At 38.2% G+C, this 12,122-nt stretch overlaps 1 protein-coding gene across 4 annotated transcripts in view; it reads left to right on the top strand.

Moving 5' to 3' along the window:
• Positions 1–7,547, top strand: part of Strn (striatin) — an 85,258-nt gene extending 77,711 nt beyond the window's left edge. For 3 of the 4 annotated variants that reach the window (XM_055618463.1, XM_055618448.1, XM_055618466.1), the window contains 3 exons: positions 431–538; positions 1,630–1,716; positions 1,807–7,547. In XM_055618463.1, the coding sequence (XP_055474438.1) occupies positions 431–538; positions 1,630–1,716; positions 1,807–1,976 (365 nt within the window). In that variant the 3' untranslated portion in view covers positions 1,977–7,547. The remainder of the gene's footprint in view (positions 1–430; positions 539–1,629; positions 1,717–1,806) is intronic. The other variant, XM_055618457.1, reaches the window with a different exon arrangement.
• The last annotated feature ends 4,575 nt before the right edge of the window (positions 7,548–12,122 follow it).

Genomic DNA, 12,122 nt, shown 5'->3' with positions numbered 1-12,122 from the left:
TTTGTTTTTGTTTTGAATTTCCGACTAGCCTGGAACTCTCTACATAGACAAGGCAGGCTGCTCTTGAACTCACAGAGATCTACCTGCATCTGCCTCCCAGGTGCTGGAATTACAGTTGTGCTAACAGAACGTTATTACATTAGCAAGCAATCACAAAACATGGGAGACTTGATGTCATCAGTGTCTCTAGGCCAAGCCTTACATGGTAGAAAAGGAACTTCTGACTTAATTACCTGTAGATGTGCAATGAGGCTCAGGCAACTCTCATTTTACATTTACAGTAATTGGAGAGCAATTGACAAACAGCCAGATTAAAGGTGCATTGTTTACCTTTTTTTCTGCCTATTTAGCCATTTATATCTCTCTGATAAGAAAAAAGTATTTTGAGTAATTTAGTAATTTATATTGATTTTTATTTTTTTCTTTTTAGCAGCCAATTCCTCATGCCAAATAAACAGAGTCATCAGTCATCCCACTCTTCCGATAAGCATCACTGCTCATGAAGACAGGCACATCAAATTCTATGATAACAATACAGGTAAGAACTTACTGAGCACTGAGGTTGTGCGGAAGCAAAACCAGCACCAGCAACAAGAAACTAACACAGTAACAAATACCTACTAAAACTGTGCTAATTGTGCTATGTGGTAGTAGCTTTACAGTCATAGAGTAGGCATTGAAACACTTTCTCCATTCTGTTTCTGTTCATTTTATTCCTGCCTACTTAGGCTATAAGAGACACTATGAAATGGTCTTTAGTTTGTTTAATAGTAAGCAGATAGCATATTCTAAAGCCACAAACCTAAGTACCAATACAGATGATCTGTTGCAGTCCAGAAGCAGTGAGTGTTAATAGAAACATGTTGGAACAGAGGCTGGTAGCGACGTTTTATTTTAAATTGTTCAGTTATTGAATAGCTATATTCTGTTGTTTAATGTTAAATAGCTTGATTCAGCATTGTATGTGAAAGCCCTCAGGTCAGTTGTTTTGTGTGTTTTTCTGCTGGCTCATCTTTTCTGAGTATACTAAACTGTTGAGTCGTGGCTGAATTGGGGAATAGGGCTTTCCCAGTTTTCAGTGGACTGCATTTCAGCAGTCTAAGGAAATGCGCAGAGCTATATTGGGAGGGAGGAACTTTTTGTGAGCAGCCATGTTTCTTTTGCTATCTGCCATTTTAATATATTCACTTGTGGTTGTGTTTAGTTGCTGACAGTTTAAGCTTCTAAATTATTTTTTTGTTATTTCCACCAAAAGTCTGTCCATACTTTCTTTCTTTTCTCTTGTCTCTTTGAATTTGAACTTTTTGTTGTGAAGCTCATCTAATTTGTCTGTAACTGAAGGCTATACAAGATTAGTGATGTCTAACTAATAATTAGTGAACATGTAAAACTCACTGAATTTATTCTGGCTTAAAAATAGTCTCATCTGAAATTTAAGCTGTTTTTATTTCTTATTATTAACATGACCAAAGGCAAGATGGAGAGATGTGTTGTTTAAACTGATAGAAAAAGTTGATCCACGAGGTACACAGACAGGGATGACCAGGGAAACCAGTGTAGCATTGATGTTGGCATAGGATTAAGCTGAAGAAAACTGTCAATAAAGAGTAACAATTTCTTTTTCCAAAGGCAAACTGATCCACTCGATGGTGGCCCACCTAGAAGCTGTTACAAGTTTGGCAGTTGATCCTAATGGCCTGTACTTGATGTCTGGCAGTAAGTACATTAACTGTGGATTATTTATTTTTCCTTATAATCTTCATGTTGAAATAATTGTTCCTTTCAACCTCTTTTCTTTTGAAATAGGTCATGACTGTTCAATACGCTTATGGAATTTAGAAAGTAAGACATGTATCCAAGAGTTCACAGCTCATCGGAAAAAATTTGAAGAATCGATCCATGATGTAGCATTCCACCCTTCCAAATGCTATATAGCCAGTGCTGGAGCCGATGCCCTGGCTAAGGTTTTTGTATGATGTGACACATCAGCTTCACCTTGTAGCTCTTTGTAAAAGTCAACTGCACAACAGAGATATGGAAGACCAGGGCAAGATTTGGCTCGCCCTGCCCTTTTGTTCTGCTGAGGGAGCACAGAGAACTTCGTTAAAGTATAGTTTTGCAATTCGTATAGTGTTTTCTAAAATTAAGGTGTGATCAAGTTGCTGCAAGCTCAGCTGAATCTTTGAGCCTGAAACTTTCAGATTTCCCCCCAAAGAGGCACTTTTATTTCTGAAGTTGTTCTCATTCGCTAGGCAGGCCTGAGCGAAACAGGTTTAGCTTCCCCCTTTTGAGTAAATGGGGCATGGTGTAATGGATAATTAAAGTTGGATGGCTGGGAGTGCATAGAACGGAAACTTAGATATGCTCTCACCCTGAGACACACTAACCATACTAGGCAGTCAGCTGTACTGTATCTGATCTAATAACCCCACTGTGTATAGCGACCAGACAGTGTTCAGTTGAGTTTCTAACATAGCTCTCCTTTCAGCCGTTCTCATAAAGCACATGACAAAGCATTTCACCTGTTAGAAGGAAGAGATACAGTAATATGTTAAGTATATTATTATTATTCAGAAGTGCTAAACAAATATTTAGTTTGCAAGCAGATTTCTATATTGTATTGCAAATTTGAAAGTAGATGTGGTATCATTCTAACATTTAGCTATTAAGCACTCATGATGAAGAATAGTTTAAATAGAGTCTGCTTTACTAAAGATTTTAACCAATTTGATATTGTTTATTTTCAAGGGCAAACAGGGCATCTTTATATAATAACTTGTTTAAAAATTCACCTCATTAATGTGGCATTTATAGTACTAGAGTAACTATTTCATACTGAAGAAAATTACTTCCTGGTGGCTGAAAAAGGAGAAAACTGTTTATCAGCACCCATATCTCAACCCATGTAACTGGTTCAAGTAATCCTCACTGTTTCTTCCCTGCCTTTCATGTTCATGTTGTGTGACACCTACCATAAACAGTTTATAATTATCATGTCATATAGTACAAAGCATGTTTACCTCAGGCAGCTGCTTCTGCAGCCTAATAAGGCAGTGCACCCCTGAAAGTCCTCTCTAGTGTCTCTGAGAAGAACGCTGTAGCGATCTAGATGGAAGAATTAATGCCTGTGATGTCTACGAGGTTCTTTCTCCCCCTTCCCCATTCTTTAATTAGAACCCACATTTTAATGAAGAGTGAATCAATATTGTACCTAGAGAAAACCATGTCTTAACCAGGGTTTACATTTTTCTGTGACCCATATGTTCAGCTTTTGGGAATCTCAGAATCCTACTGACTAACCTAGGGCCCAGCTATGCAGACCTCTTACTCATAACTGTTGGACACTCTTCATACCCTTCACAGTTTTTCTCTGCTTTTGTCCCAAATGACAAAGACCAATATAAACATTAAATATAAATTAATGTCCACCTTTTCACCAAAGTATATGCACCATAGGCTCTCAGTCTTAAAAATATTATACCCATAAATATTATAACCCATTAAAATAATTCTATTGCCATGGCATTTCTGGTGATCTAGTCTTGGAAGTAGTATTCTCCCGGTGATGTGGTTAATAATTGACCTTTAAAAAATTTCTGCTCATCTGTCTTTAGAACTTTGCATTGTGGAGGCAAATTTTCACTAACATTAAAAGACTCATGTTGAATTTCCCTGGTTATTATATAGACGTGCTTTAGTATTTTAACACAACTACATCTTATCTTTGGTTAACAAGCAGGCTTAAGAGATTGATTGGTATGTGCAAGTAAATTGAGATAGACCAAATTAGCAGGTAAATGCTTATATTTTCATGTAGATACAGAGTTTTACATTGTGATGGATAAATTCTTCCATCTTTTGTAAATTGAACAAAAGGGTTTGTTAATCTAACATTTGTATAGTATTAGAAGATGCTAGTCAGAAGTGGTACATTTATGATGGCTGAGCACAGTTATTGCTTTAATTGCCTTCCACAGTCTTCAGTGTTTGTCTTACTCTTGTCACCTACATTCTGGAACCCAGGAGAGTCTGCCTCTGTTTGTTCCGTGCCTCATAATTGAAGTTTTCCTGTTAATGGGTGAGAGAAAAATAATCCTAAAATAGGCAAAGTATAGGACAAATGATAAAACTGTTGAAAGTTTTTTGGAAGTGTGCTTTGTGCCATTGAAGAGTGCACATAGAAAGAGATTCTTCTAAAATATCCCTGTTTGCTATCAGCCTAGAAATGAGCCAAAGCTGTCTTTCAACTGGATGGTAGCATGTATATATGTTTGATTTTCCCTATCCTAATGAAAAGTCACAAGATAAACAATTTCAAGATTCAAAATCATTGAAATGCTTTCATAAATATTTACTGGATTATAAATATTTGGGGTGAGCTGTTTTGGAATAGTATGAAAATCAACAGGTGGGTTAGGTCCCTGCCTTATTTTCATGTGCTATCGATGTCTCTGGGAGCTTACAGTATTTCTCAAAACGCAGCTGTCACATGGAACTCATTTGCTACTCAAACCATAGACAAATAAGTGATATAATGACCTTCAGTATTTTTCTATTGAACAAATTTATCAATTTTTGCCATTAAACAGATAATTAGTTATGCAAAGTATTTAGCTTTTATAATCATTTAGTTGTAACTAAAAGGGGGAACTTGAACTGTATCACTGATAATGAACTTTGTGAGAAATTATTTGTTTATCTGACTTTCATTCCTTCAGTATTCTTGCTATAAATTTCTTTTGGAGATAATGATTCTTTATTTGAAGAATTTATGTCTAAAATGTATGTATATTTTATAAATATATATTATATATATTATAGGATATATATAATATATAGACTATATATATATATCTAAACCATGGGTGCATTTTACTGTTTGTGTTTTCATTTTTGGAGGTAGTATACTCAGAAGTTAATGAGTATGACCAGTGCTGTGCTGTTTGCTTTTACAGTAGAATATATAGTTCTAAGTGTTTAAATTACTGTCTATACTATACTCATTATAGGCTAGCATGCTTGTTTTAAAGACTGTCATTCTAGTTTATTAAAATCTGAATGTAAGAAAACTTGGCTATTCAAATGTGAATTGAAAAAATACCATTCTCAGTACTGAACTATTTCCATTGAACATTCAAGCTTTTTGACAGAATGTGTCATCGAGAAGGCAATAGCTAGAAAGTGAGAGGTGCCTTTTTAAAAAACCTACAAATGCAGCCTTACAGTGAGGGTGAAGATTGAATCTGTGTCGGGGTGGGAGGGGGAAGAGAGAGCGTGATAGAGTGTGTGTGTGTGTGTGTGTGTGTGTGTGTGTGTGTGTGTGTGTGTTCGTGCGGGTGTGTGTGCGCGTGCAGTTGCGCGCCAATCTGTGAAGATCCTGATTTGTGACCATCAATGTCTTTTAATGTATCTGTTCAACTTTCAGGACTTGAGGGGACATTTCACACATGGTCGTTGTGCTCTTTGGAGAGCCTTACATGCTTTCTAAGAGTTCTGAATGTGAATTTCTAGAAAATTCAGTAAAGAAGAAATAGCTGTTTTTGAATCAAACTGAACTTCATAACAAATTATTGGTTCCCCAGAATTATGGGATGTTCATTGATGTTGTAATTTTCTAAAGCTTGCTTTTTTAGTACGTCATGTATTTCCCCCATTCACAAGAGTATGGCATAAAATTCTTATATAATGAGGATTGAACTAGTAAAAAATGCTTTTAGATGAAACACTTGAAGTAGTTAAAATTCCACCTAAGAATAATATTGAAGAATTTAAATGACTTCTCATATCTACCTCATTGTCACTGCTGCCATTTTTAGTAGAACAAATCTCTATGACATTAGAAATGATGGTTGATGCAATTTAAAAATCTGTTGGTGCTTCTCTCAGGCTCTGTCATCTCAGTTGTACCCTCACACCGCAGACCGAAACATTTAGGATTAGTCTTAGTTTTTTGCTTGTTTCTTTGTTTTGTTTTCCCCAAGGATGGCTTAAAAACACCATCAGTGTTCTTAGTGAGTGGAGGGAGTTAGTTCCCAGTTGTTACGTCTGTATGATATTTTAACCAAGAATCACATTGTTGCTGAATTTACCTGAAACTTCAGGCATGGTGGCACGCTCTTATAATCCTAGTACTTGAGAGGTGGAGGCAATAGGATTACAAGTTCAAGATTATCCTCAGCTATATAAGGAGTTAAAGGCCAGCCTGGGCTATATGAGCCCTTATCTCAAAAATAGCAGCCAAAAGTTTACCTGGAAAGAAAAGTATAATTTTATTTGGCTTACTTTATTCTTTAAAGAAAGTTCTGTCAATACTCTTAAGTAAACAGTTATTCACTTTATCGGCCTAGAAATTGCCTCCATGACTATGTTACTTGTTTGTTTATGTTGCAGTACTTAGAGTGTTTGACACTGGGATTCTGGTTGCACAAAAGTGTGTGTGTGTGTGTGTGTGTGTGTGTGTGTAGAGAGAGAGAGAGAAATGTATCATTTTTTAAAGTCCATTTTAGAGGAAGATTAGAAAATGAATATATCTGTTTAGCAGGTAAAAATTTGAATCAGTTTTGCATTTGCCACTGAAAGCTTTCTAATTGTCTGTGTCAAACATGAAGCTAGGTCTCGTGTCTGTGGGCTCCACACTGACCCAGTATGTAACAGAAACTTTACATCAGGTTTGTTGTTATGTGTTTAATTTTGAAATGTTTATGTTAGACCAAAAGAAATCTTTAGGTCCCACTATTTATTCTAACTCTGTTCTGAAGTGGTGCTGAGGACTTTTCTGGATCTTGGCTAGTCACGCTTTCAGATTTCATTTAACTGGGACCACATGCTCATCATCCCTCTGGTGCAAATTAGAAAGTTTGTGTTAATTTAGATTAACTTAATGTCTGCCTGGGTTTTTACCAGGCTGTGAACCAGTGAGTGCCTTGTTAATGTAGAATGATTTTGCCCGTTGTATGCTAGCTCTTTCTGAAAGGGTCTTAGAGACTGGGATTTGAATTGACTTGTGGAGAGCTGCTGAGATTGGTGATACAGCACTAGGAAGTCTTTGGTCTGCCATGTCCCACTCTTCCTGCTTTCTCTTCATTGTTTGGCTGATGTTGGCTTCTTGTGAGAAAACAAATATATCCCCTTCACAGACTTTTTCTTTTCATTCCAGATAAAGGAGTGTCCCCATTCCCACCCCAGTTATATGATCCAATGCCTATTTCTAGGAAGAACCACTTCTCGTAATACTGAAATCTACCACTTATTTTATGTCACTATGAGTTTACTGGAGTGGATCTCAGGGCATCATCAGTTCAGATTCCCACATGACCTTTTCTCTCCAACCCAAACCCCCAACTGGTGAGCCCTGGGCCAGATTGTTTGATATTCAGGTGTCTTAAATTTTAGTTATAATAGCAATTAATGTAAATCCAAATGCTAATTTTTGTGGTGCAAGAAGTTCCTTTTGTAAATTCAGGGTATGGATAAGCTAATAATGATATCCGGTTTTGGTGGCTCTAAGTGTATTATTTGTTTTTAAATAAAGTGTACAAATTAGTTAATGTGCTCATAGGTGTGTCGTGAATTGGACTGTGTGAACTTTGGAATCTAGCCATAACTTTGCAGTAAATAAGTTAAAAATACTTTAATATATGAGACTTTTATTAGAGGGAGAAAGATGCAGAGAAATTGAAGAGTATTAGGCAAAGTAGATACGAATGCAAAGGAGCTAAAAATCCTCAGGCACAGACTGTGAGAAGGGTGGAAAAGCTACCACTGTGAACCCTTTGGACCTGAGGAAAGCCAGTAAGTTAAAATACCTCATGAGATTAATTCAGTACAACTTCCTAGGACACATGACATGTATGCTTACTTAGTGTTTCATATTGTCAAGTGATCAAATAATTGTTTTAAATTGTAGACACATGTGAATTTAATGTTCTTCCCCCTTACCAACCCCAAATCATCTACATCCTCTGACCCAGAAGTCAACATTCCTTTTCAAGGGCTTTGCTTGCTCAGGGCTCAAGATGTCTTCAGTACAATCTGAATTCACAATACGGTATGGAATAAAAAAGAGACCTCTTCCAGCACCATGGAATCTGTTTTGTTATATGTTGGCATGGTAATGAGGAATATATCTCTGGTGTGTCAATGATCAAGAGAACTCAAAGTTACTGGTCAGCCTCGGGTCAAAGAAATGACCCTGAATAATTATTACCTGTGCTGGGTTTGCCAGGAGCAACTGAGGTTTTGAGAGATCCCAGCTCTGTCCTGGACTTAAGGTATTCTAGGAACACTTGGGAGTCTGGTGTTCCTGTTAATGCCAGTACTGTAATCAAGGAATGTCTTTGCTTGTGAACTTCTCAGTTTCCATGTACCCAGTTTGGTAAAACAACACCGCGTGAAACTGAAAATTTTGAACCCTAATTTTTCTGGGTCAGCTTTTTTTTTTGTGTGTGTGTGTGTGTAGGGGAGGAGGCATTTTATATATATATAATATATATATATATATTAGTGCTAGACATCAGACCCAAGCCAGAGCTTCATATGTACAGCATATGTACAGAACTGTATCTTTTAAGATTTCAGAGCTTTAACACAACCCCACCAAAAGAGAACAGCTTCGAAGCTCACCAAGTCCCAAGGCTGCCCGTGTCTTGCATTGATTCTAGATTAATTAAAGGTTATGGTAGTCAAGCTTGAGTAAAGATCTGGTGACTTCAATGAGAACAGTCTGCAGTGTCCTCTTAGGAAAGGCCTGCTTCACAGTCAGTTTTCTTTTCCTTAGTTGGTTTAGCCAGTCAGCTTACATAGAGAACAGATGGTGACTCCATGTTCTCTCCTCCTGTGTACTCCATAAAGGTAAGTAGCACACTGATGCACTGAGCCCACAGCAAGGTGTCTGCTAAGTAAGGCTCAGAATGCTATCCATGTGCCATAGCTTTTGTGTTCTAGGTTCCCAATCTCACCTCAAATCAAGTTATTTAAGAAAATAGGCAGTCAGATATTTACATAAACACATTATCAAACTAAGGGTGATGTTAGAAAGCCAGACCATCCCAAAGTGAGACAGTTGCTTTTATTAAGTTGTTTTTTGTTTTTATTATATAAAAAAAAAGTTCACAGAAGCAAAACGTCTGTGTCACTCATGAGTTAGAGAAGTGCCCCTTGTGCTTTTCCATGTAGTGTGCTGGAATGCTAACACACTGACATCTGCCTCTTTCTGTCTGTGACCAAGCAAGTTTTCCAAAAAAAAAAAAAAAAAAAGTTGAATTAGAGCTAAAGCAAATTCAGCCACAGTTCGTTTGCTGAGTAACTTGTATGATAACAAGAAGAAAGAACTGCCACACCACAAAAGAAAAGAAGGCAGGCCTGTGACATGGGCATCATTCCTTCTAGTCCTCCTTGAAACTAAAGGATGCTCTCTTTTAATATAAAAAAAAAAAAATCAAAGGCTCTGATTTTGTCTTAAATGGATTCCATTTAATTAATTTCTAAATATAACACTATATGTTCTAGGACCTTCTGGCCGGTAAAATAGCACTGGATACATGTTAAAGTGGACACGAGGCTTACGCCATGTATAATGCTTCAGTCCTTTTATTAGCAGGCTCCTCTCACAGGGCTAACAGCATTAGAGTTAGGTTCTGTCGATTGCTGTTTACAGACTTTCAGAGACTGCAGATTCATCTAAAGCAGCATTTAATCTCAGTTCATTTAAGTGGAAGCTGTTCTTCAGTAAAACAACCTGTGCAGTTTCCTGATGCGTCTCAGGGGGCCAGCTTGCTTCTAACTCAGACATGCAAGTTTCCTTTCATCCCTTCCCCTTCCTCTTTAAATGTATTTATTTTATGTGTAGAATGTCTTGCCTGCTGGTGTGTGTGTGCATGTGCATGCTGAGCATGTCCTGAGCCTGTGGAGACCAGAAGAGGGCATTAGGTCCCTGGAACTAGAGTTTACAGGGGTTGTGAGCTGCCATGTGCATGCTGGGAATCGAACTTGGGTCCTCTGGAAGAGCAGCCGTTGCTGTTAACCACTGAGCCATCTCCCTAGCCCCATCCTTTTCAGTTGTCCTAATGCTTGTGCATATTTATGAAGCACAATGTGGTGCTTTGATTCGTGTATATATCTGGTAGTGACCAAGTCAAGGTAGTTAACACACCCATTACCTTAAGCTTCTTTCTTTATGGTGGATCCTTCTGAAGTCCTGTCTGAGATTAGTACGTTATTGTTGATTGACCCTGCTGTTCTGTAGAACCCCAGAACTTATCTCTACCCCTTTCAGTGTCTGATAACAACCATGAGGTCTTACTTTTCTTCATAGATGAGATAGTGCACTGTCTGTATTATATACCTGACATATTTCTTCTGACATGTCCTTCAGCCTGTGCATACTGTTGCAAATGGCAGGATTCCGTGTCTTTTTAGTGATTGAAGAGAATCGCATTATACTGACAAGGATGTGGAGGAAGAGCAAGTAAATGAATTCAGTATTACTGGTAGGATTAGCATACAACCCTTGTGCAGTATATATATATAAAATCGAAGTTCCAGCAATCCTAGTACTGGGTAGGCAGTCAAAGGACATGCAGTCAGTGTCCAGTGCTCACCACTGGCACTCCAGTGGTGAGCATTTAAACAGGGCCTTGAACTCTTTTATTTCTGTGGACTGCTTGGGGACACATACCTGATTACAGGTGTTTTGTTTTATATTTAAACTTGATTGTAGGTCCAAGTAATTCTGTGCCCTCGGTGTATATGGTTTATACACACTTGGCCTCTGCTGATAAGCACATTTAAGTTTTTATCTTGTGTGTTTTTAAAAAGAATTTGAAAGTACAAAGATGAACAGGGAATTTGTGGTCAGTTTATACATCATCTTTGGAAAGCATTCAGAACTTCCTGCAGCACCGTAAAGAAGTAATGGTGAAAGTATTTTGCACATTGTCTTGATTCTTTGTCCTCAGCTCACAGTCTGTATGTTAAGAGCTGCTCATTTGTCAACTAACAAAATAAAACAAGGATTTGCCTCTGTGTTTGTAAGCTCTTCAGAGCATGGACCATATTTGTTTTTCCTGTATTTTCTTTTCCCTTAGCACTTTGCTTGGTGATGCACTCTCTAGAATGGATTCAGGCCGTATAGAGTACTTATTACAAAATTCCAAATCTGCATTAATTGTCAAAACCCTTTAGGGACTAGAGAGAAAGGTCAGAAAAACACTTCTCTTGCAGAGGACCCTAGTGTGGTTCACAGCACCCATGTCTACCCACTGAAGACCACCTGTCCAGTTCAAGGACAGTCTGATACCTCTGGTGACACAAAGGCCCACACACATGACTTTAAGTGTTGGAGGTAAGGGTAGCTGAGGAAAAGGCTGTATAAAGTGCTTGCCTTGAAAGTCTAGAAATCTGAATTCTATCTCCAACCCAACATATAAAATGTCAGGATGCAGTTTTGGGTTGATTTTTGGGTGCTTGCTGGCAGCCATTCTACAAATATTGGCAAGCACTAGCCCAGTGAGAAACACTGTTCCAAAGAGCAAAGTGGACAGCTCCTGAGGGACAGCCTCTGAGGTTGGCCTCCCCACATACGGGGCAGTACACACGCCCTGGCCGTCCCTTGATAGTCCTCAGGTGTATTTAGATATGTGGATGCAGCCCTTAAGATTGAGGTCTGTGCCGTGATTTGGGAGGAATTTGGATCTTACCTCTCAAGAAGAAACACCCCACTCAGGACAGCTTTCTCTTTACACCTCACACTTCTCATCCTGTCCATGCTGGGCCATGCCTGTGGGAGAAGAGGCACCTCTAGCCCTGTCAAGGGCGACCCTTCTTCCCACACTCTCTTGCAGTTAAGTGCCTGCTGTGTGCCATTCTAGGAGCCTGACATTGAGCAGGCAAAAGTCTTTACCTGACAAATGGGACATTCCAGCTAGAGACACAAGTGATAATTAAAATACATGGAGTATAAGAGGTAAGTGCTTCAGGAAAGTCACAAGAAGGGTTAATTCAGTGTATCTGACTAAATGTGACACAAATGAAAGACTAATGGTCCATATAATTAATACAAACTAATAAATGAATTAAAGGCAAACACTCATAAAATTAGTCCTCTCCCACCTTCACTCCAGCCT

The sequence above is a fragment of the Psammomys obesus genome, unplaced genomic scaffold (genome assembly GCF_907164565.1).
Source record: "Psammomys obesus unplaced genomic scaffold, mPsaObe1.curated_primary_1811, whole genome shotgun sequence".
NCBI classification, from domain to species: Eukaryota; Metazoa; Chordata; class Mammalia; order Rodentia; family Muridae; genus Psammomys; species Psammomys obesus.
Note: the sequence above shows the minus strand (reverse complement) of the source record. Positions and strands in the feature narration are given on the sequence as shown.